At 44.8% G+C, this 25,518-nt stretch overlaps 1 protein-coding gene across 9 annotated transcripts in view; it reads left to right on the forward strand.

Moving 5' to 3' along the window:
* Window positions 1-25,518, forward strand: part of LOC138510403 (uncharacterized) — a 1,044,636-nt gene that overhangs the window by 340,820 nt on the left and 678,298 nt on the right. For all 9 annotated transcript variants that reach the window (XM_069626035.1, XM_069626036.1, XM_069626029.1 and 6 more), the window contains one exon: window positions 8,388-8,623. In XM_069626035.1, the coding sequence (XP_069482136.1) occupies window positions 8,388-8,623 (236 nt within the window). The remainder of the gene's footprint in view (window positions 1-8,387; window positions 8,624-25,518) is intronic.

Below are 25,518 nucleotides of genomic sequence, written 5' to 3' on the forward strand. Positions count from 1 at the left end.
CTAGGACAGAAACGTGTAGGCTTCTATGGATAAAGAATTGTATAAGTTCATACGCCTGTGTCAGGTGCAGTATTAGGGAGTATATAACATTCTGTTTTCTGGACATAGTATTATAGAGCACAACAATGTTCAGCAATTGGGAGAGTGTGGAATGAAATATATAAATAATTAAATCCATTAATATCTTGGGATTCAATCATACCGTTCTTTTTATTGTTGTTGCATAAATTATGCATGAATGGATGAGTAGAACATAGTAGGATGAAAGAATGTGTTTACATTTTTTGGTTTCATAATGTATTTTTGTACTCCTGATGAAGTGAGATAAAATATGTATTTTTCTTAATTTTGTTTGCAGATAATTCAATTATTGATTTTATTATTTGAGTGTATTTTGAAAAGGAGAAATATGAAACCAGAAGGAAATAATTGATAGATATGTTGCTTTTGGATAATCTCGATCCTTTGATGTGTTCATGTTACTGGTATCCCAGATGGTAGGACTGATAAAATGGTTCATATGATAATAGTGCTGGGCTAGCCGTGTTTTGATGACATAAAGGAAATGCACAATATGGTTAGCTTCAGAGCAAGTGACCGCCACACACACAACAGGTACAGCACAGGAAGCAGCATTGAAAGCATCAATCACACAAAGGGCGGGCGCATCAGGGACAGCATCATTGCAAGATACTATGCTACACCAAACAGGTACATCAGTGCCAGTTTCCCTCACAGACTTCCATTAGCATCACAAACCCACACATACAGGTTCTGCAAGAGCAGGACCGACACAGATGTCTCTCACAAGTAGAAGAGGCGCAGTCGTAGTGTAGGCAGAGCCACAGCAATCTTTCCTGAGACATGTGCAGTGTGGACAGAGCTAGTGCAAACATCCCTCAAAATCCATCAGGTGCAGCATGGGCATGGCTAGAGGAAGGTGTTCTCACAAACAGCTGTAGGGCATGCATGATCACTAGAAGATTCCCTAAAAACCAGCCACACATATAGCCTGGACAAAGCTATGCCAAGCTTCCCTCTCAAACAAGTACAGCATGGGCATAGCAAGAGCAGGTTTCTCTCATGGGTCAGCATGGCCAAGTGTAATTGTCTCACAAAAAAGTGCAGCACGGGCATGGTAAATGCAAGCTTCCAGCATAAATTGGTTCAGGTATAGAATGGGCAGTGCCAGTGAATGCTTTCCTCACTACGGGTACATCATGGACCAGGCTGACAAATGGGTACATGGACCTGCAGTGGTAGGGCCATGCTAACATTGGTCAGGCAGATATACAGCATGTGCAGAGCCACTGAAATTTCCCCGCACAAATAGGAACAGCATGGACAGGGCAAGGCATTGCTTTCCTCACAAACATGTACAACATGGGCAGGGTCAGTACAAGACCCTTGCAAATGGGTATCCCATGGCCAGTGCATGTTTTCCTTACAAACATGCATACATTCAGCCTTACCAGGGCAACTGCCTGCCATACCCTCTGCAAGCGTCCATCATATATGGGTTTAAGTATAGCACACACCCAACCAGTGTAAGTTTACCTCACACCATGGTACAGGTGCAGCATGTAAAAGGTCAGTTCAAGCTGGCAAACCGTTACAGGTGCAGCATGATAAGGCCATTGCAAACGAGATTACAAATGGCTACATGTACAGCATGGGTGAAGCTTGGGCTAGCGCTCCTCAAAGACACAACTGGCACAGCATGTACACTGCCAGTGCAAGTTTCATGTCCACAGAACAGTTCCAGCATGCATGCTGGCTCCTTGCAGCATGCCAGCTTCCATGCATATGGATATCTCTGCTTTGCGGTGCCCTCATCCCCTTGTCAGCAGCTCTCAGTAGAAGCTAGCTGGGCGCAGGGGCAGGTACAGGAAATGCATTGCACAAACATTCCCCCTTTCTGCACTCTGTCTCAGCAATAGCTCGCTGTCGCCCTACTTCTCATATGGCAGTGGAAGGACAAGCAAGGTGAGGGAAATCGGACAGAAGCCACAGCAGTTGGTGTACACACACACACACACACACACACCCTACCTCTTTGTTCTGCCAGTTGCACTGTATCCAAAGAGGTATCAGTGCTCTCTAGGTTCATTGTCACCCTACAGTGGCCTATTAGACGTTCTGGCCCTACTTTTAAGCGACCCCATTTTGGAAGCTGAGCCTTTTCCATCAACATTTTATCAGCGTTCTGCAATGGCCGTGCAGAATGTTCAATTATTTAAATTCCTTTCACTGGAAGCTAATGTAATATCACACAACCCATAACTTGGACATGTTTAGCGCTATGCATTCCCCTCGACATGCACATATTCTCAGCCAGCTTGCTTATCATAGTTTTATAACCTGCACTGGATTAACATATACTATGTGACAGGTTCAGTAAACTGACCCTGTCAGGAGGGCATGGGGAACCCTCTCAGCCTGGGTGTGACGACTACCAGGGTCGAAGGCAGAGCTCCTCATAATTCGACAGCGGGGACCTGTTACATTTGCCCTTTTGCACGCACAAGACCCCACTGACAAATGTTCCTCATGGAAAACAGTGGTGTACCTGCATGTATGCATGGCAGGCATCATTGACAATGGATTTCTATGGCGTCTGCCTGCCTTTTGCTGATGTAAAAAGCAGACGGATTCCATAGGAATCCACAGGATTTGCGCTGGCAGGAAAACCCATGCCGGCACAAATGATGTAGTATTTGTATGGCAGAGAGGAAGGGGACAGCCCAATCCCTCCTCTTAGCCATACAAGTTGATGAGAGTGAGGCGTGATGTAAAAGAAATTAATACACATTTTCCTGACGCTACAACACAACAAAAATGAGCTCCATAGCTTTTCAATAGTAGGTGTTACCTAGCAGTAGTCCCACCTCTGGTCGAGTTACAGCTGGGTTAGGCTTCGACTTCCCATCCCTGGGTTAGCAAGAGAGAGAACACCATTAGGCCCTTTTCTGATGTACAAATAGAAAAGACCTGAACTATATCTGTGAATTGATGTATTCTTGTGGCCATCGGTGACAACTGGTGGACAAGCCCTCACCATGTTGTTCAGTATTGCTTCAAAAGATAGCGCAGAACATTGCAAATCAATGGGGCAGTTTTTGTTTGCCAACACTTACAAAGCATGCTGTCTTGCAAGTAGAATGTGTGCCCAAAATAAAGTACTATTCATGCAGACATTTTAAATAATAAATATACTTCAGCTTGAGAGCAAATGCTCAACAAATCAATCGTGGTGGCAGTACTCGGGGGCAGCCCTTCTAGCATTGCTTTAAAAGTTACACCTTTCACGTTGTTCATACATATGACAGTTTATACAAGACAATGTGAGCTTATGATATGAGGATAGGTTATTTATAATGTGCTTAATACCCAGAGGTTTCTAAGCGCGGACCCGTGGATCGAACCTGTGCGTCTTGCTTCCAAGGTGAACACATTGCCCCTGAGCTATCCATCGAGACAATGTGGAAATAGCCATTCAGCTCCATGTTTCTTAACTTTCATAAGACCATTACGCCCACCTCATTTCCCTTCTGCTCCTACTCATGAGGTGTCAGCTTTGTCTGTCCGATGCTCTGCCTCCAGAAGTTCCAGTAAGGATCTTCCATAACCCTGACCTACCTGGGGTGAGAGACTTGGTTCTGCACAAGTTGTTTTATTAAGATGTCTTCTTGCTAGGCCTTTTGTTTTCACTTTAGAACGAGACTATGCAGCGCACATCCCAAAAAGCAGTGTCATTAGGAAATTGATTTGCTCCCACTGCCAAGTTAGTGACTCCTGGACTTGGGCACTGTGGTTTGGAAGAGGGTATCTTGCAGTCATTCTAGCACAGATTGGTTTTGTTCTGTTTTGTAATGCATAATATTAGTTGAAAAGCTGATATTTGGTGCCACCTTCTTACCAATGCCCTCTGCATCTGCTTAGTTTGTCTAGTGCTTACCTTGGCTCAGCACACTTGCACAGGACAGCTTCGACACTGTCAATCATGTCATTCTCCAAACTTGACTGTGTGATAACTCTAGGCATCATGGACCGGTCACTGGCTTGGCTGACCGCTTTTGTTTCGAATCGGCCCTCCGAGGTTCAAATGGGCCCATTTCTCTCCTCTACCTCACTCTCTACTTGCGGCATCCATCAGGGCTCTATCCTCTCGCCGTGACTTTATAACATTTTCCATCGCCCCACCTGCCCATCTGATTTCCCTCTCCAATTCTCAGTTCCATTGTTATGTGGATGACACTCAGCTCTCCTTTAAGTTTTCCCCCTCTGCCTCCTCTCTCATTCCCGATTGTCTCAATGTTAATCAGGCATGGTGTGCTGCCAACGATCTATGTCTTAACGCCAGTAAGACCGAGATCCTTCTCATTGGAACTCCCCTCCCTTCCTTCCCCCCTACTCTCTGAACGCCCTTCTTGGACCCTCTCCCCTCACCCTCTTGTGAGGCAAAAAACCTGGGTGTCATCTTCAACTCCTCTCTCTCTTTCTCACTTCATATTGCTGACCTTGCCAAGAAGGCTCACTTCCAGCTTCACCTCAGAGGCATTAACCCTTTTCTCACCTTTGCCCAGAAGCTCACTGTCTCCAGACCTCTGGTTCTCTCCAGGCTGGACTACTGCAACAGCCTCTTCCTCAATCTGCTTCTTTCCTCCATCCTCCATCCGCCCTCTTCAACTAATCCAAAATAGACTTACCCTTGGCCTCAAGCCCATCCCTCTAGCCCTAGAATTTCTCCACTGGCTCGCGCTGGCTGCAAGGATCAAATTCAAGTCCCTCTGTATCATCCACAAGGCGTTCTGGGGCCTGGGTCCATGATACAAACAAGTATCTCTCCCTAAATACCTCCCTGCTAGAGTCCTTTGGTCCTCTAGCTAACACTCTATGCAGGTCAGACATTTATCCAAGCAGAGAGTGGCTGTAGATCTCGTTCTTCGGCAGGAGCCTCCCTCTGGAATGGACTTCTCTCAGACTTGTTTGGATCTCCTTAATTTCCGGTAGCTTCTCAAGACCTTCCTTTTCTCCTCCTCCTTTCCCTCTCCCTCTTCCTTGCTAATTCCCTTTGCTGCTGCAACTGCCTGCCTGGTCCCTTCTGAGTCATGCAGGGGCCTGGTCCTCCTTTGACCAGTCTCCCTCAGCACCCCCCTCAAGCACTTGCCTTCAGGCACCTTCCCTGACTAGAACACTGAGTCTGATCCCCCCCCCTCGCACTTGACCCGTATCCCTTCCCCAGCACACTTACCCTCTGGGCTCCCTTTAGCACTTTCCCAGCCACTGGGGTCCCCTGTCCCCCCTCCCTCCAACTTACCTTCTCCTCGCCCTGATCTGCCCTTCCCGTGCACCTCTTGTTTGTTGCACTTGCACGATCCGACTGTCACAAGGCCTAGTAGGACCGTTTATTGTTATTATCCTTCTCTGTTCTCCCTTTCCCCTTCCCTCCTTAGTCGGGTGGAGCCTGGAAACACATTCTGCTCTGTAGGCGCTGTTAGGGAGAATTCTCAAGAATGTGCTAATTTCGCGTACCTTTTGAGACCCCCAGCAACTTTGGATTTCTGGGATTTTGATTTTTACCTGGAAAGAGTGTGAGCCTCTTTTTTCCCCACTCTTTCATGTATTTTGATGTGTGTGTTACTTTTGTGTTCTTTGGATATGGAGTTTTAAAACAACTCCATAGGCATCATCTTTTTCTTGTGTGTCACACAGCACCTTAAGTGCAGTGACACAGGGGTGTCTTTCAGACTCACCAAGGTTTAAATACCTTCTCTGGGACTGACTACTGTCTCCCAGAGCATGTAAAGTTAAATTGACTTTACTAGTCTTTTTTAAATGTACAGACCCAGCAGACACTATCTTCCGATAGAGTGCTGGAGGGGTTGCCTAGCATCCCCTGAGTCTAAAAACTCATGTAACAGTCAAATGTTACCCTTTTCTACTTGAAATGGCTGGTGGCAGTGGTTTTAAACAAACTACCATGATTTTTCCTGACCGCGCACACTGGTAGCTAAAAATCGGGTCAGCCGTGTTTTCCAATATGGCGCCCAAGACCTATCTGTAAAAACAGACTGCGGTTGACTTTTTTAGCTGTTTCTTTTAGAAAAGTTCCTTCTTGTGTTTAACTCTGCGTGCCAAACCAGGTTTGGTCCCTTTGTTTGTTGGCCATTGTCAGGCTTCAGTGCTGAAGCCCTCCTCTGGGGCCTGAGTGTTTGGGGTGGACAGGATGTGAGGGAGGTGCCCGAAACTCCCTGTGCTTAGTCTCCTAGGAGACCTGAATGCACTCTGGCGTGATTGGCCAGCTGGCTGTCCAGCAAGGAGAGCCACCCTGCTGTGTGAGTGACAGCCAGGCTGGAATGAATGGGGGAAAACTGTGTAAAAGCAGGCCGCTGAGACTTGGAAAGCAGAGTCGACCACTGGAACGGCAGAACCGAAGACGAGCTGAAGGAAGACGACTGGTGCAACTCCTGGTCCACCGGTGAAGCCCTGCTGCAGGTCCGAATTGCATGAAACTCCATCGACAGAGAAGCCCTTCAAGGTTAACTTCTTCCCTTGAGTTTGGTGGGAACAACCAACTCGCAAGTCACCTGAACACCATCCCTATACTGGTTGAATTTTCTTCAGAGTGCTGTTGAAAACCGGATAGGCAGTGGGAAAGATATCAGTTTGTGGTTTTTAAGGCAGTCACACCTTAAACCGACGCTTTGCCAAGCTTGTGGCCTCTTCCCTGGGCAGTGCAGGAACCTCACAATGTCCTCCTTCTTGTCCCTACGACTGAAGCTCAGGAACAGCGAGATCTGCAGGAACTGCCAAGAACAATTGCCTCAGCTACAGCTCTTCTTCATTTAAAAGGTACTGTGCAAGTGTGGTCCAGAACTCAGTTCGGCCACGGAGAAAATTTGTGAAACTTTCCCAACTTTGAAGGCTTGTTCTTCCCTAAACCAACATCTAACTTTTCATCTGACCAACTAGTTCTAAAAACCGTGGCAAGGACTTAACCGTTTACTACCAGAACTGTGCTATCCTATCCAAGACTCTGAACCATTGACTTTGACCCAAGCCTATTGAATTGTATTGTTGGTTGTAATGAACTGAAACTATTTGCCCTACCTCGAAAAGTAATTGTGCTTTTGCTTCTTCTAACCTTGTCTTGTTACCCCTTTTTAAATTAAATGAAGTGCCATGTTGCTCCCACTTCAGGGGAGCTGAACTTGTTCAGAAACTGATTGGTTGTGTATTGTAGTATAGTCGATTGTGATATTGAGCTGCTCTTGCTAGTGGAATGTTTTCCAAATGACTGTGTAAATAAATGTAGATTCTTTTACCAAGAAACCTTGAGTAAGTGTTTGAATCACTGTGATTGCTAGTTCTTTGTTTAACCTATTGTACTGCTCACTTACTCTTGAGATAAGTCCAGCTGCTCAGCCACTGCTACCACATTACTGTGTAGTACAGGCCTGTACCAAAGTTGAAATTGTACTTACACTTGTAGTCTTAATTCCCCAGGGGTACTGCATGTGATTCTGCCTAACAGAGGGTGAGGGGAGGGACGGGACGAGAAGAGGGCAGTTGTTGAATGGAAATAAAGGAAGCAAGACGTATGAACACGTCTCCGTGTTTATTTGAATGTAGGCCGTGTAATCAGAACAGACCAATGTCTGCACATGCACTGAATAATTATTGTGCCTCAGTGGCTTTTACTTATAATAATGGTTCGTGGAGTTATAAATGACCCATTGAAGTGGCAGACTAAGCACCAAAGCACTGAAAACCTCTCAATGAACCCCCATTTGCGCAAGTGCACCTAACTGGTGGTGGCCCAAACTGAGCACCTGAACACCAAAAAGCAGCTAAACAAACTCTTCTGCACGCTGGTAACTGGTATGAAATTGTGCCCTAGCTTGTTTCAGTCTCTCTTGACTTAACGCACGTCAGGTATTTCTTTGCATTAACACCTGAAATATGTTTCACTTCTGTACTTCTCTTCACTTGATACTCACACAGCTGATTTTCTGTGTATGGAACATAGCCAAGTAGCGTTCACCGTTTTTACTGAGTCTGTTGGGAGCCCTTGACGCATTCACTACATCATACATTTCAGAGAACTCCCAAGAGGCCCCATGTCGGGTGTGAGTAACGGATCCAGTCCTATTTTTTTGTTGTGTGTTCTGGTCCTTTTGGTTCTGCATTCATTACTCGAATCACAACATTGCAAGAACCAGAATGCAAAGAAAGCGACAAGGACTAGAACTCGAGAGATTTGGCAATTATCGGAAGATTCCAGAGAGTTCTGATCTTGCGTTTTAATTATGCCAGTGTAATACCTATTGCTAATCCTTTATTTCAAACATACAACAATATAACGCAATAACTTGTCCTTGCAGAGCACCACGGAATACAAGTCAACATGCTCTTCAAAATCCTAGGGCCAAAACCGCCTCAGAGAGACAACCCAGCTCGCAGAAAAATTCTGCCGGAGAATTCTCCCTGCGATCTCGGACTAAAATGCTTCGCAAACAAAATGCTGTAGACCACCACTTCATGAACGGAAAGAAACCCAAGGAGAGAAAGATCAGCAGAGGCCAAAAGAAGACACAACCATTTCCCAGAGGATATGCAGGTATTTTGATTTTCATGTTATATTACGTCGGGTGGGGTTGAGAGTGGAGGTAGGGTGGGTGGGGTTAGAGAGGTTGGCGGTTGGGTTGGGTAGGGGTAGAGAGGGTGGAAATGGAGTGGGTGGGTGGTGGTAGAGAGGGTGGCATTAGGGTAGGTGGGGGTAGAGTGGGTGGAATTCGGGTGAGTGGGGTAGAGGGTGTGGCTGTAGAGAGTGGTGGTCGGGTAGGTGGGGATAAAGAAGCTGACGAAGGGTGGGTGGGGGTAGAGAGAGTGGGGCTATAGCAGGTCGGAGTAGGGTGTGCGGGTTGGGTAAAGAAAGTGGGGGTAGGCTGAGAGTGAGGGTAGAGTGGGTGGTCGGGGGTAGTGTGGGTGCATGGTGGTAGGGTGGGTGGATGTGGGTAGAGAACGTAGGAATTGGATGGGTGAGGGTAGAGAAGGTGGGGATAGGGTGGGAAGTAAGATTTGAGGTAGGGTGGGTGGGTGGGTGGGGTTATAGAGAGTGGATGTAGTTTGGATGGGGCTAGAGAGAGTGGGGGTAGAGTGGGTGGGGGTAGAGAGAGTGGAGGTAATATGTGAGGGTGCAGGTAGAGAGAGTGGAGGTAGGCTGGGTGGGGGTTGAGGGAATAGAGGTAGGGTGGGTAGGTTAGAGAGAGTGAAGGTATGGTAGGTGGTTGCAGTTGAGAGAGTGGAGGTAGGTTAGGTGGGGGTAGAGAGGTTGGCGTGAGGGTTGGGTAGGGATAGAGAGGGTGGAGATTGGGTTGGTGATGGTAGAGAGGGTGGCGTTAGGGTAGGTGGGGTTAGAGAGGGTGGAATTCGAATGGGTGAGTGGGGTAGAGGGCGTAGATGTAGAGAGTGGTGGTTGGGTAGGTGGGGATAAAGAGGCTGCGGGAAGGGTGGGTGGTGGTAGAGGGAGTGGGTCTATAGTGGGTTGGGTAAAGAAAGTGGGGTAGGGTGAGAGAGTGAGGGTAGAGTGGGTGGTAGGGGGTAGTGTGAGCGCACGGGAGTAGGGTGGGTGGATGTGGGTAGAGAAAGTAGGAATTGTATGGGTGAGGGTAAATAAGGTGGGGTTTGGGTGGGTGAGGGTAGAGAGAGAGAGTGGTGGTAGGATGGGTAGGGGTAGAGAGAACGCATGTTTGCGTGCTCAAGTCATGCACCAGACATGTCAACTAAACTGCGGTTTGCATTTTGTGATTTGCAGTTTTGCTTTCTCCTTAAGTACGGCACTACAAATTACTAAGTGAAAAGTGCTATTGCCTAAAACGTAAAAATAGCTTAATTTTTAGCTCTTTCCTACTACTACATACTTACCACGTGACCTGTGCGCGCGCGTATATGTGTGTCCATCACTCTGTACTGGAAGGCACATGTAGTGTGTGTTTGCTGGTGCGTGGATGTTCTGTCTGCCTCACACACTTCAAGGGATGCCTAGGGTTCACCCCTAGAACAAACGGCTGTTGAAAAGTGCTAAATTCCAACCATGCATAAAAACATTAAAATAACGGTTCAAATCGGTTAGAGGCTATTTTGCAGATTCAGAATTTGAAGCTAACCTTTAGCCGATTAACCTTATGTGTCCGGGGTAGTGGGCACACAAAACCCATATTGTCACGGGAGGAACAGGGACTGGGGAGATGGAGAGCGCTGCAAATGACAGGGAGCGGAATAGAGGCCTGCTGTACCAGGGCAACTGGAGGATGACTACTGGTCCATGGACTGGACCAGGACCAGTAGTCCAGACTCCAGCTGCAGACCGGTACAGGCTAGGGGGCCACTGCACAACTTACTTAACGGTTCTCAACAGGCCGCACCCACGCACGTGGCTCTGTTGTGCATCAGGTCATGAGAAGGCTTGTGTGCCCACCTGACCCCACCTACACATTCACATAACACATTTCATTGGCTGACAAGAAGCCAATGAAATTCTCTATTCTGTTGCTATGCAGCAGAGAAGATCCTGTCAGTGTAGTGCTGCTCTGTTTGTGCAAAATCCAAACGTGTGAGGCCACCACTGCCCTAGCTCCCTGCCAGCATCCTCCTACTGAGTCCTAATAATGTATTATGCAATCTGCGGGACCCCGAGCTCTCTGCCTGTGTGGTCAGGCCAGGCAGTCATGTGACATGATCATTATTTCTTTATTTAATAAAGTTGCAGCCAGGAATGTTTCCACACCGTGCACAGAAACTCTTTAAATAAATTAAAATGATATGAATGCATACATTTCTTCACTCCCTGGGCCGGGAGGTGGGGTGGGAGTGCTCCCCCCCAAATAAGCAGGGGTGGGTTTGCCCCCCCAGCCCCTAAATAAGCAGCCACCGCTGACAAAATCCCAGGAAGCCAGCAGCCTACAAATAATGTGTGCTGAGGATCAATCTCCTAGGGGGTTTGCTCAAGAGCTCAAGCACACATTTTACCCAGATTTCTCGGCGTGTTGATACCGAAAGTTGACACTTCAAAACTACATTCTTCCATGCCCTTCCAAATATGTAGTGACTCTGCAGGATTTCAATGACTCAAGATCTATGAAGTACAGAACCCAACAACTCCCAAAACAAAGAAGAGAACCCGAAGCAAATGCCTGCTCCAGGTAGTATTAAGGTAGCTGAGGTGAAGAGTACTTCTCAGTTGGGCTTAGAGACAGAGGGTCCAAAGACTTATTGCTCTGCAATATGGTGGCAATGCCCTTTTGAAAGGCCTTCCAGAGACCTACCCTCTAAAATATCAATCAATCAATCAATCTGCCGATAAGGAACCTAACAGACAGAGAAGACCCTCTGTTCAAAGTCAGTCAACTAGTTCCCCAACTAGCATGCAAAATAGTTATCTCACAAAATCAGACACTTGCATAAGTCCTCAGTATTTAGGCTCAAAGCATATCCTAGGCTACAACTATATTCCTCCTTCAGAAAGAAATGCTCAGAACCCTGGAGTAGGTTCCCAGGGAAATTTGAATCAGAATTATTCCAGGGAGAAAAGCCAATCACCCTTCTTCTCCTCCTTCTTCTCCTTCTCCTTCTCCTTCATCTTCTCCTTCTTTTTCGCTCCAGGAAGCAACAGAGGGCTTTAAAATCATAGGGTGAGGGAAGCTGAGAAACATGGTTATTAAAGTAGAGAAACAAGGGAGTGATGAGCTAACAACGGGGTAGGGCGAGAGCAGGCAATTTGTCAGCAAGGGATCTAAAAGCAACTTGTGGAGGAAATGGTGGGGATCGGATCACCCAGTCTCAGGTAGGGTGGGGCGTGGAGGGTATGTGGACCTAGTTGTTAGGGAGAAGCCATTCCTTGAAGAGGAGGGACTTGAGCTCCTTCCTAAACTGTTGAAGCGAGGGGGCGAGTCCGATGTTGATGGGCAGGAGGTTCCAGAGACTTGGGGCATAGACCGAGAATGCCTGTCTTCTGGTTCTTTCCTACCTGCACATGTCCTTACTTCTGGTGGATTGTAGGTCTCCAGAGATGCTGGGGTTCTCAGTGAGGTAGCTTTGGAACTTCTGGGTGACAACCTTGTAGATGATTCAGCAGGATTTGAAGATTATACGGAATTGCAGCACGAACCAGTGCAGTTGAATGAGGGTCAGGGTGATGTGGTAGAATTTGCAGAGGCCTTTCATGAGTAGTGCTGCAGCATGCAGGGCACATATCAGAGGCGCTAGGGTAGTCTCTGGAAGGCCTTTCAAAAGGGCATTGCCACCATTCAGGTGAGAGAGGACCAAAGCTTGGACAGCGGATCTGAAGTTGTTTTCTGTGATGAAGGGCTTGATTTTCCACAAGAAAAATTGGAACCAAGCCATTTGTATCACAGGTGTCTGTCAATGTCTGAAGGAACTTGTTGCAGGTGGCCAGCTGGGGTGTGAAGTCCTCAAAGTGCATATCAGAGAGCCAGGTCTGGATGTTAGGTTGTTTGGTGTTGTTTGTCAGCAGTAGGAATTTAGTTTTGGAGGATTTGAGCTTCAGGTAGGCACCAGACATCCACACCTAGATCAAAGAGAGGCAGGCCTTGAGCCTGTGGATGTCTTCGATGAAGAACAGCTTGAGGCAGAGCTCCCTGTCATATGCTTATTGGTAAATGTGGTTGTTGTATGGAGCAAGGAGGGTTCCAGGCGGTTCCATGTAAAGATTGAAGATCACAGGAGAGAGGACGGATCCTTGCGGTACTCCACATGTGATGGGTAGAGTTGGTGATATGGAGGAATCAATTTGTACAAACCGGTGAGGATTAGCAATGTAGGAATTTAACCAATTGAGGATGATGTTGCTGATCCAAATGTGGTGCTGTACATTGTCAGTAAGTGTATGTTGTGTGTTACTGTGCCGAATGCTGCTGAGAGGTCAAAGAGAACCACGAGGCAAGGATGGCCATCATCAAGGATTTTAAGGGAATCTTCGATCACGTTGATGGTAGCAGTTCTGTGCTACATCTGGGTCTGAAGCCAGACTGGTAGGACTAAAGTAGGTTGTTGGCTTCAATGTGTTGGAGAGGTTGCATGGCTACTGCTTTCTCAAGGATTTTACTTAGGAAGAGAAGATGGGGAAGTAGGTGCAGAGGTCATCAGGGTTCAGTGTAGGTTTCTTTCGAAACAGGAGGATTTGTCCGGTTTAAAGGTTCGAGGGGAAGGTGTCTTGTGGTAGGGAACTGTTGATGATTGTCAGGTAAGGGAGGAGTGCTTCAAGTCAGAAGGATCTGGAGTATGGAGACGCAGAGGATGTTGTCCATGTAAGATGTGGCCTTGAGGGATGCCAAGGTGGCTGGGAGTTCTTCCATAGTGAGTGTCTCGAAAGTTTTCCAGTTGGTAATGGTTTAGCGAGGTGGGATATATGGTGTGCTGCCAGTTGTAGCGTTGGTGTCTATGTTGGGAGATCATGCTGAGCTTGTTGATGAAGAAAGAGTTGATGGCAGTGGATTTTTTTGATGGAGTGCAGCACAGGTGGATAGGGCAGTGGGTTAATGCAGTGCTCAATGGCTTTGAAGAGGGCTCTGCCTTCATTTTTAGCCTTGACAATGGTGTCTTGGTAATAGTTGGTCTTGGCAGTGGTGATCAGTAGTCTGCGTGTAGCACAGAGTTCCATGTGCAGGGCGAGGTCGGATGAGCTGCAGGATTTTCACCAGGACATTTCTTGTTTTCTCATGGTTCGTTTATTGAGGTTGAGTTCTTAAGTGTACCAGGGTTCAGAAGGTTTAAGCTTGGGGTTGCTTTGGTGCTGGTTGTGAGGGTAGTGTTGAGTTCTTGAAGAAGAGAGTCACCTTCCTGGTTCATCAAAGGAGGATCATCCCATGTGAAGTGGAGTTTGATGAGGTCTTCCATGACAGCCTCCGATGGGAAGTTATATATTCATCTGAAGGCTTGTTTGCCAGGTTTCTGATGGGTTTGCTTGACTGGTGTGGTGTCACTATTGTCAAAGGGGATTGCCAGATGGCCTTGTCAGTCGAGCAGGATTGGAGAGATGTGATGGAGGGTGGGCAAGGTGGTGATGATGAGGTTGAAGGTGTTACCTTCCCTGTGAGTTTGGTCTTTTGTGTGCTGTGTGAGGTTCAGAGTGTCAAGTGGGGAGTGGAGATCTTCCTTCATTGCCTCGGTTGCTTGGTTTCCAGAGATGTTGATGTCACTGTTTAAGATATTGTTGGCATGTCTGAGAGACATGGTGGTGACCAAATCCGTGAAGTCTTCAATGAAAGAGGTGTGGGACTTGGATGGTCTGTAAATGGGGTTAAAAGAGACTGTCTGTTGGTGAGAACTAGAAGTGGCAGGAAAGGCTTTCGAAAAGAGCCAATGGTGGTGACCTCCAGCTGGGTGCATGACCTTGATGCGTTGTGAATGATGGTGAGGCCTCTGTTGTTCTATTTTGGATGGTCTCTTTGTAGAATTCTGTAGTCATTGGGGATGAAGACATCAAGGAACTAGGGGGAGGTGGATGTCATCCAGGTCTCAGTAATGAAGATTGCATCCAAGTCATGTGTAGTGATGAAGTTGGTGATGTCTGCAGCATTGTTGGTTGCTGAGCAGACATTGACGAGCATTCATTTTCAGGTAGAGTTGGATGATGGAGTGCTGATGTGGTCTATGGTCACATTGGGGAGATTGCTGCAATATGGTATTCTTGATGTTGCTTGTGATCAGCATGGTTGTCGATGAGTGGTTATGGTAGGGTTGGGCTGTTGGGAGAGAGGGGTGAAACACATATTTGAGGGAGCTTACCTGATGTTAGAGGATCAGGGGATCTTGTCCGGAGTCCCCCAGGTCCAAATAGGAATTGCCCTTTTTTCCTCTGACCTTTACTTCAGACGCTCAGGCAAGAGAGATGCCCTTAATCTAAGAGTTCAGAAAGGAAAGGAAGGGGCCGAGCTAATCAGGTAGGAGAGTCTTATGTCACATGACCAAGATCCACTTGTGGTAACACAAAAGAGTTGGACGTTTACAAATTCCACTGGTTGCTTTATCAAGTGGTCTAAAACTCACTATGTTCCCCTCTTTATAGATAGGGTACAGGCCAATGAAATTGATATAAAAGATCTAGAAGGTTATTTGAGAAGTTAAGACTAACCTTCTTTCTGTCCCTTTACCTATATAAGCGGCACACCAGCGCCACCTAGGGAAAGACACAGCATCTAAGGGATAGTTAGTTGTTTTCCGTGAGGGTGACGTTTTCCGTGAGGGTGACGTAGAGAGCTTTAGGCCACTTAATAAAGCAACTAGTGGAATTTGAAACCTTACATTTTTTGCAGCTATGAAAGGACATTGAAACTCCTATAGACCCTTTGTGTGTTCTACAAGATTCATGTGTACCTGCTCACCAACTGCAAAGGAAAAGAGGCTGCCTGGAAGGCACGATAACCGTTGGTGAGTAGAGAAACTGAGTGGAAGGGTCTGGTCACGTGACCAGCAGCCTCCTCAAAGCTGTCTTCTTGGGGCTGGCCTGGAGTTCTTTAGTAGCTACCTGGAAGATACAAACACTGGTGGTGGCAGAACAACTTAGTGGTAGCGCCTGGTCACATGACCAGCAGCCTCCTCAATGCTCCTAGGTTTACTTATAAAGAAAATGACCTTCCTCCTCCTCCTTGGTCCCAGCATAACAGGTCCCATGCAGTACCAGGGGGAGTGGAGATCCAGCAGTACATACAACAATAGTTCTTAGAACTACCAGAACTAGTCCCCTAGAGGAGACAGTTACCCTTCTAGAGAAGAACAGAGCTATGACCAAAGAAGACATCATTGTCCGGAAAGTGTAGAGAGATTCTCACATCTGGAGCTACAGGTCAAGCAATTGACAGAGAGCGTTGGCCAATTCATGAGATCCCAACAGGGAAATCCTGATCCTATTGCTCATAGAAACCTTAGCCAGAAAGAATTATCAGGTCAGGGTGGATAATGACAAGAGGAAATTGTTCCAGTTTAAACTACAGAAGGAGAAAAGGAAAAGGGGGGGTGACAGAAAGGGCCCTGTGGTCAGCCACTGACATAGGGCCCTTGGAGGGCAGGCAATGAAGGCAGAGCTTAGTTAGGGTGAGCGGAGTTAATTGTGGTCACAAATGCACAATGGTAAACATTAGGGACATATGTGATTAGAAATCTTTACAGGCACAATTGTTAGGATTGATTGCAATTTTAGGATCTGTTAGGCATGTTGGTAAAATTTAAAAGAGACTTCTGAATTCATTTTTATTAATCGTGTTTGTGTGAGCTAACTTGCCTTACATTTTTCGCTGCATTTAGGGCTCCCAAAAATCTGTTTGGAGCTCCTTAAGTGTTATGGGAGAATTCTCAGAAATTTGCTAATTCCTCTCTACCTTAGAGACCGCCATGTCTTTTGCTGGACTCTAGGACTTTGATGTTTTGCCTGGAGAGAGTGAGACTCTTTCTTTCCTACTCTCTCATGTATTTTAATGTGATTTTGAACTCTGTGTTTCTTTTGGTTGTGGAGTCAAACAAACTCCATAGGCATCATCTTTTACATTGTGTCACACAGCACCTTCAGTGCAGTGACACAGGGAAGGCTTCCAGATTTCCCAAAGGTTTAAATACCTTATCTTGAATAAACTACTGTTTCCAGGAGCAGTGAAGTGAAATTGACTTTACTTACACTTGTAACTTTCTAGACCCAGCACACAGTATCTTACAATAGGGTGCTGGAGGGGTTACTTAGTATCCCTTTGTCTAGCTTCTCATGTAACATTTTGTGTTACCCTTTCCATGATGATTGGCTGGTTGCAGTGGTTTACTTTTAACTACCGTGGTATGCATTTACCGCGGGCTGCGGTTGCAGCTTCAGTAAAGCACCCAAGAGTGCCATTTTTGTCAAAATGGCCCGGTCTTCTTTTTTCCCCATTTCTTTGTGGAAAGGTCCTTCTTGAGATTTGCTCTGCATGCCACACCAGGTTTGGTCCTTTTGTTCATTTTGTCTTTGGCGGGATTCACGAGTGAAGCCTGCCTCTGGCTCCAGGATGTCTGGCGGGGGCAGGAAGCAAGGGAGGTGCCCAAAACTCCCTGTGCTTAGCCTCCTAGGAGACAGGAATGCACTCTTAGATGATTGGCCAGCTGGCTGTCCTGCAAGGACAGCCACCCGCTGGGTAACTGAGAGCTAGGCTGGAATGAATGGGAGAAACCTGCATAAAAGGCGAGGCTTTTTGGCTTGGAAGGCAGAGTCGACCTCTGGATGAAGGAATCCGAAGAAGAACTTCAAGATGCCACCTGCCGCAACTCCTGGACCGTTGGTTTGCCCGGTGAAGCCCTACTGCTGTGCTGAAACTCCAAATTCGTATTGACAGAGAAGCCACTGCAAGGACAACTTCTCCCTTTGAGTTGGTGGGACCAATCAACTCCAAAGTAAGCCACCTGGACATCCTCTCGGAGCTGGTTGAAATTCCACTGCAGTTGCTACTGGAACCGAAAAGCCAGGGAGAGGAACACCAGATTGTGTGAGTTGCTTTTAAGCTGGCCAAGAGCTCCAGGAAGATCCTTGAGACTCCCAGGAAGCAGGACTGACCGATCCTGAGGCACCTCAACAGAGTACTGAACCCCAGATGCAAGGAAAGCCAATCTCGACAGCAAGGCACCGCGTTGTTGCTATTTGCAGTAGGCGCAAGGATCTGAAACACTGAAGTGCCACTTGTTTGAAGATTGCCAGTTGCGGCCGGTGACCATCCCATTGCAGTGCAGGAGTCCCCAGTCGTCCTCCCTCTTGTCCCCACGACTGAGGCCCTGAAACACCAGGATCTGCAGAGCTGCACAGGAACTGAAGTCATCTGCTGCCCTTTTTCTTCAACCTAAGGGTACTGTACAGTCTAAGATAACTTAACTCTTGTTGTGTAACTGCACTTGTTCTCTGTTGGTGAGACCTGTTGTGGTTGCCCTGCAGAGTTGCTGATAGCTTCTTTACTTCACAACTCTAAACAGCTCGTGGCCATACTTTGAATTCTTCTTTTCTATAAAGACTTCTAAAACATTGTGCATGACTTTTACTTACTTGCAAGAAGTGCTTTAGCTCACTTAGACTTTTGCTCAATTGACTTTGGCCTAGCAGACTCCCTGAATGACTCTTCTGCATTCTGACATTGTGTTTTATCCTCCTTCCAGGAAGGGGTTAACTAACTTTGCCTTGGGGATTACAAAAAGTACTTACCTGCTTCAGAATATTTGTGTGATCTCTTGTTCTGTTCTAATAACCTTTTTTTGCCAAACTCTTAAGTCTCATTCTAAATGCAAACAGTAGCATATTAATGTCCACAGTGTCCTAGCTACTAAAGTCACCTGAGGGTGTAGGAAGTGTCTGTGTGCCATCCCAAAAGGGTACTTACTGATTTAGAAATATTAAGTGCGGATTTCAGAGTGTATTTGTGTGTTACTATTTTATTGCCCCCTTCTGAAGAAGGCTTACTCTAACTGACTGTTAAATAAATTAATAATTGTTTAATCAAGAAACTTTGTGTGTAAGAGTTTATTTGAATACTTGTCACTGTGAATCTCTGTGTAACTCCCCTACAGCTCACATTGACCACTCTTGAGATAAGCCTGGCTGCTCAACACGCTACCAACCTGTGCAGTACCGACTTATACCAAAGGTTGGTTTCCTATTGTCAGGAGGTCAGGGTTGTTGTAGTGCACCCAAAGGGTACTGCATACAATCCTGCCTAACAGTAAGCACTTCTGTCGCACACATGTTTTCTGAAATACATATCCCTTTGTGATTGTAGTCCACGTGCATATATTAGCTCTGGTCATGTGCGTCAGCGCCGGCGCATCCAGGCTAAGCAAGACTGCTGGTATTTAAAGAGATTTGCTTGCCCTCGTGCACTACTGCCATTATTGTGTTGTCTTTGCACTACGTGATTAGAAATCTTGACAGGCACAATTGTTAGGATTGATTGCAATTTCAGGATCTGTTTTTTAGGCATTTTGTTAAAATTTAAAAAATACTTCTAAATTCGTTTTTATTAATTGTGTTGGTGTAAGCTAACTTGCCTTAAATTTTTGCCGCATTTTAAGCTCCCGAAAATCTTTTTGGAGCACACACATGATTTCTGCACTACCTATCCCTTCGGGATTGTAGTCCACATGCATATATTAGCTTTGAGCAGGCACATCGGGGCTGGCGCGTCAGGGCTAAGCAAGTCTGCTGGTATTTAAAGAGACTTGCTTGTCCTCGCACCTTACTGCCATTATCTAGTTGTCTTGGCACTACGTGATTAGAAATCTTTACAGGCACAATTGTTAGGATTGATTGCAATTTTAGATCCTTTTTTTAGGCATTTGGTAACATTTTCAAAATAGTTTCAAATTTTTATTAATCCTGTTGGTATGTGCTAACTTGCCTTACATTTCCATCGCTTTTAGAGCTCCCCAAAATCTGTTTGGTGCTCTGTAAGCACTTCTGTTGCACATGTGGTTTCTGAACGACATATCCCTTTCGTGATTGTAGTCCACATGCATTGATTAGCTTTGGTTAGGCACGTCTAGGTTGGCGCATCAGGGTTAAGCAAGTCTGCGCAAGTCCGTGCAGGACACACCGGCGCTGACGTTGCTGTATGGAGGCATTTTGAATGCAGAAAAGTCTGGATGCTACTTCTGTTTAGTCATTAAGACCAGGAATATGTATACACTAATGGATGCATACTGCAGTAATATAACCTGCAGACACAATTTGTTCCTAGTGTATCCTGATAACTGGATCCAGTACGGAGCAGGATACAGAGCAGGATCATTTGCTTATAGTCAAGAGTGTTTGGCCGGGAACACTATACGGTCAGCGTTTGACAGATCTGTGCATGCTGAGTTCATCAAGGACCAGAGATCCGAAATCTATGGTACTGGTCTCTGTACATATACCCCCACCCGACATTATGGGCACACCAGTAGATTATTTAGCTGCTCTACCATTGTTTGTTGCTTTTTACTATTTATTTATTTATTTATTTATTTTGCTTTCTTTATCTGTATTCCTTTGCTTAGCACTTTTCACTCCCCTCCGCCCCCAGGCACTTTCCCATTTCCCTCTCCCATGCACTTGTTCTTTCTCAATGTCACTGAGCCTAGAAAGATCACTGTTTTTGTACTCTCTTGCCTCGTCGCACTCTGAAACACTTGTGTACGAGCGCAATATAAATAAAATATCAATATCAATGGTCAAAATTATTGTCGTTTTTCTTCCGGTGAAAACGGGTAAACGTAATGCATACTCTGGATGTCCGGGACCCCATCAGTGACCATGATTTAGATAGTATTGTAAGAGGATTCAATTCAACACTACAGCTAAGTCAACGCCTAGTCTAGAATACTGAATGAAACCCTTATTGATATATCTTTATGTCCAGTTCATGAGTTCTGGATGACTACCCCTATATAACACCCCTCTCTTGGAATCCCCCTGACCCCACTGAGCAAAGAAGTAGTTCTGTTTTGCAAGTTTAAACGGTTTATTTGATAATTTAAACAATATATATATAAATATCACACTTTATAATAAATTAATAATTGAATATCACACTTAATCTGAGCAGTAATAAATAATGGATAGTCTGGCACTAGCACACTTCTTTATAATCAATGATGAGTGGTTATAGGATGGATAAGATAGCAACAATACCTTTATGGTTTCAAATGGATGCAAGGTGGAATGAAAATGCAATACAGAAAATAACTTGATAGGGTTTCAGCAAAACAATGTAATCACTTTTCTCTGGCAATCCACTCCCCCCCTTTATGCAATGCAAGGAAATGGAAGGAAAGCACACAGTTCTCAGAAATGTAATCAAATGTAATTCAGTCACCCCAGCAATCTTATACAACAGGTAGGAGTTTTGAAACACATGCAAAATGCTTTGAATATTGTGACAATGAAGTGAGGAAGATGCTGAAAATGGTTTTAATTCTCTTTAGGAGGTTCAGGGTAAGTGAAATATACTTGGGATGAGTTCAGGCTCACTTTAGCAGGGATCTAGGATGGTTCTTAAGAGGCAAACGAATTTTTAGCAAGGAAAGAGATGACTGCTGATGGTTACACGTGGCTGGATTTTTAACCAAATCGCAAATCGCGGCAAAATTCGCGAATGCGAGAATCGTGATTACGGCAAAAGTATAGCAAGTCGGTTCTAGGCTTGTTGAAAAGCCGAGATTCTAAGCTTTCAGAGGAAAGTTAAACCAAGTTCCTAGCCCAAACGGTTCCAGAGATACGGACAATTAAATAAAGGTCGTTTTTCGGATTTGAAATTTTAAAAGTTCAAAGCGACAGGTTACAGCTTGCAACTAGAAAATGACAGGTGACAGCTTTGCAAATGACAGGTGACAGTTAGGAGGCATTTCTGGTTAGATTAAAATAGATTGAATTATATTATTTTAACTAAGAGATTGGTTCTGCACAGTTCTGCTAGGTACTCACAATATATTTAGAAATAGGCCTCGCCACGGATCTGGTCAGGTTTTGGACTGGACTCCGGTCTGGTCTCGGCACTTCACAGTGATCTGGGTCAGCTCTCTGGTTCTGCTAACAGCGGTCTGGGTCAGCTCTGCTCTGCTGGTCTAGCCTCTCTGGATTCTGGATACTGCTCTGCTTTCTAGGTACTGCTACAGGTTCTGGAGGTTGATGGATTTGAAGTCTGGATCTCTGGATGTGAAGTCGTCGATCAGCATGCTCCGCAGCAAATGGAATTGAATGTCCCTATCTGTCCTGACTGTCTGCTTTTATGTGTTTTGAAAGTGGGTGGAGAGGCTAGCTTTCTAGGCCCTACCCCTCTCCACTTGTCATTGGCCACTTCCTCCTCTTCCCCTTGATTGGGGGAATGAAATGAAGTGTCATCATGATGAGGTCTGTTTATGATACAGAGAACCCACCCCTGTCAACTTTACACACAATCTATATCTGATCCAAATACATACTTCCCCGATAGACAGTTGTTTGGCATTGCATACACACATCATGCATTTACTGATGATAGCCCCTATTCCAATTCTGTCGTTTCTAGGAGCTTGGGTTCAAAAATGGCAACATATTTCACTTTTTGGTCGGGTTACCAATATTGGATTTGTCCCCGCATTTACACAAATGTTCGCAAAGCATGTGGGCATTAGGTGGTGGAGTGTCATATTTTTAACATACATACATTTAGAGTAATATCCTCATTTCTGCTAAAAACCCCCCTGAACATACCACCGGGTCCTAACACGTCTTCAAATGTGCACAGAAAAATCACAAGAATAATGATATCACTTATAAAATGTTCACAAGTCCGCTCTATGAATGATCCATCTTTTTAGATTTATGTTCTGGCCCCAAAGGGGTGTGGTTTCCCCCAGCACAAGGTTGAATTTCTGGTTTTTCCAGTTCTGCCAAGCCAGCTTGCTCTCACAGGCAGTGCTCCTCCCCTTTCCTTCCAGGAGGAAGCCACTTTTACGACCCCCATAATAAAACATTTGCCTGAGTCAGGACAGGGCTTTGTTCAATTTCCTGCAGAGCCCAGGTAATTCAATCAGAGAAGTGTCATATCCCTTTTGGTGGGAACAGCAAAAGGCAGCTAGGCCTGGGAACACAGCTGTTGTGCAAGTCTCAACTCCTGTCGGGGGTAGATGTCAGGCAGAATTCAGTTCCTTAAGCCAGGCCCCAGCTAATGTCACTTCTAGTTACCCAGTTTTCTGCATTCAAATAAACGAACAATTTTTACACATGCAGCTAGAATGCTGATTCTAAATTCAAAACTATGACATTTTAACAGTGACAAACTATGTGGCAGTCACAAGTCTGTCCCTCAGTTTATTTACACATTTCGATTTTTGGTAATTTTAAATCCAGTTTCAGTTTAAGCTGCTGCAGACCTGCAGAGCTCAGCCAGTCTTGTTATAAACCTTCAAGTCACTTCAGAATATAACTTTACATTGTATCCACCTCTTAGTAAGTCTTTCTTTGGCCTGCTTTGGGTTAATTTATTCAGTTTTACACAAAAGTCTGGTGGTTTTAAAACACCGGCTGTCTGATAGTGGTGAGTACTAGTAATGCAACCATTTTGGGGATTTAAGAAAATGAATTCCCCACAGTTCTAGGTTGCTTTTGGCAATCAGCATTGCCATTCCCAATGGTTTCAGGCTACTGTGTGGGTAGTCCAATGGTGGTTTTAGGCAGTGCCCTTCTGTGCCCATAACTTCGGCAAAAATGGGTGGCAGCCTATTCTTCATGCATTTCCCTGGGCATTTTCTGCAAAGCTCTGGCTATCATGATGTTTTCAATGCCAGTACTGCACAGTTTTTGTGGTAGGGCTCGGATGCATGGGTAAAAACATCCCACAGTATGCGCCTAACAAAAATGTGGCTTAGTGAATCCAGTGGCCCTAATAGTAATATAAGCAAATAAGCACAAACACCAGGGCACACCTATGCTTTGGAAGAAGATTAAACAAAATGTATTTCGAGTGACCTTTTTCAGATTAAAGGGTGTTTGAGGTGCGGGGGACAAAAACTCAACCTTGGCAACTCAACTAGGTTGGATAAATGAGAGAAAAAGGTGTAGTTGTTCCTAGAGATTTAGGAACTTCCATCTCCTGCACACAATCAAGTATCTGTGGAGCAGATCAGAAATTAAGTATTTTTATATATATATATATATATATATATATATATATATATATATATATATATATATATATATATATAACCAATTCCATATGGTACAATCCGTAGTACAGTTAATAGGGCATTAAGAGTAAATACCCAACTCACAAGGTTTATAACAAAAACAATCAGCAAATTTATTTATACAATGTTTTTAGTCCCAACGCGTTTCAAGTAACAACTCTTTTTCAGGGGCAAAATCATATTTCACAAAATTCTAGAAAAAGATAGAGAAAAGATACATCTTAATATAACTGCGTATACAATTTACATACATATTGTACATTACAATTTTGGTACGATGGTTCATTTCAATCTCAGTTCAGTGCAAGAGGTAACTCATTTAGTGTCCAGTATGTACATCCAGTATGGTGATACTAGAAAAATACAGTCAACTATTTCTTGCTGCAGTAGAATCACTAGTGAGGGAATCATAGAAAAATCTTCTGACCAATCTGCAAAGGGAAATAATCTAATCTTGAGTAGAGGTCCTCAGGGGTGGGTCTTACCAAAAAAGGATTAAAAAAAAATTACTTACCAACTATGATAGCAACATAGTTGTAGAAAAGAGTAGCCAAGAGTGTAAAAAGCGGATGCTTAGGAGAAAACACTTGTCTCTATGCTAAAAGAAAAAATAAAACATGCGTAAAAAACCAAGTAAGGCTGAGTGGTAGTAAGATAGGGAGGACTGATGGGAGGACTGATACTTACTTAAATCTGGTGCAGAATAAGTCCTAGAGGACGGATCAATGGAGAATTGGATGGATCTCTCAGAAGATAGAACATTACAGGTTCAGCTGGTGAAAATAGTCATCTGCATAGGGAAAGTAGAGATAAGCCAGAATGTCCTAAGGAAAGGAAGCGGGCTGGCAGGACTGTCAGAATAAAAAAGCCCTCAGACTTACTTGTTTCGGTAAAACGAATCCGGCGAAGGGACCATGGTCAACCGCATCCCGCAGCTGGAGGATGCGGCTAACTCATGGCGGGCCTTCTTAAATACCTGGTTTTAGAGTGATGTATGAAGAAACATGCGCGTCAGAAAACGCCTGCCCGCTCATGCGTTTGAATAAGCTTTTTGATTGGAACACGTCATAGTTCTGATGACACGGCGGAGCCGGCGTCAGAACTGCATGTAAATAATATAACCGTGCATGCGCAAGATGCTTGAAACAAAGTCAAGAATACTTCAGAAGGGATGAGTCAACCTCATCCAAATATTTGTAGAAGGATGCCAAGGATGCAGACCATGTAAATAAAATAGACGTGCAAGCGTGAGATGAAAAGCAGACTAGTTCTAAACTATAGATATAGACATGTAAATAATGTAACCGCGTGAGATGCTTGAAACAAAGTAAAGAATACTACAGAAGGGATGAGTCAACCGCCCCCATATATTTGTGGAAGGGTACCGAGAATGCAGTCCATGTAAAATACACGCACAAGCGCAAGATCAAAAGCAGACTAATTAAACAATATAGACAAATGTTAGAGCAAGGATGAGTAAAAATGCGTAAGTAACACCCATATTATTATAAAAGGATGCCAAGTGGGAAGGGTCGAGGAGTCTAACAGTCTTCTAAGTGTCTGTTTGTAAGAAAATAGTAAAGAGGTAAAGTTAAATTGTCAAGGAAAACAACCAATGTCATCATGTTAACATGTACATCAAATTACATGTGGTAAAACAATACAAATATCATTTTACAAATTCATTTAACCAATATCAAATATATAATACAATAACAAGATGTCCTAATGTTAACATATTTTGTTTAAACAATACCAGCCACAAAAAGCGGTGTAAATCAAAAAAGCTTA

This window comes from Ambystoma mexicanum, chromosome 6p (assembly GCF_040938575.1).
Source record: "Ambystoma mexicanum isolate Mex_15411 chromosome 6p, UKY_AmexF1_1, whole genome shotgun sequence".
Classification (NCBI taxonomy): Eukaryota; Metazoa; Chordata; class Amphibia; order Caudata; family Ambystomatidae; genus Ambystoma; species Ambystoma mexicanum.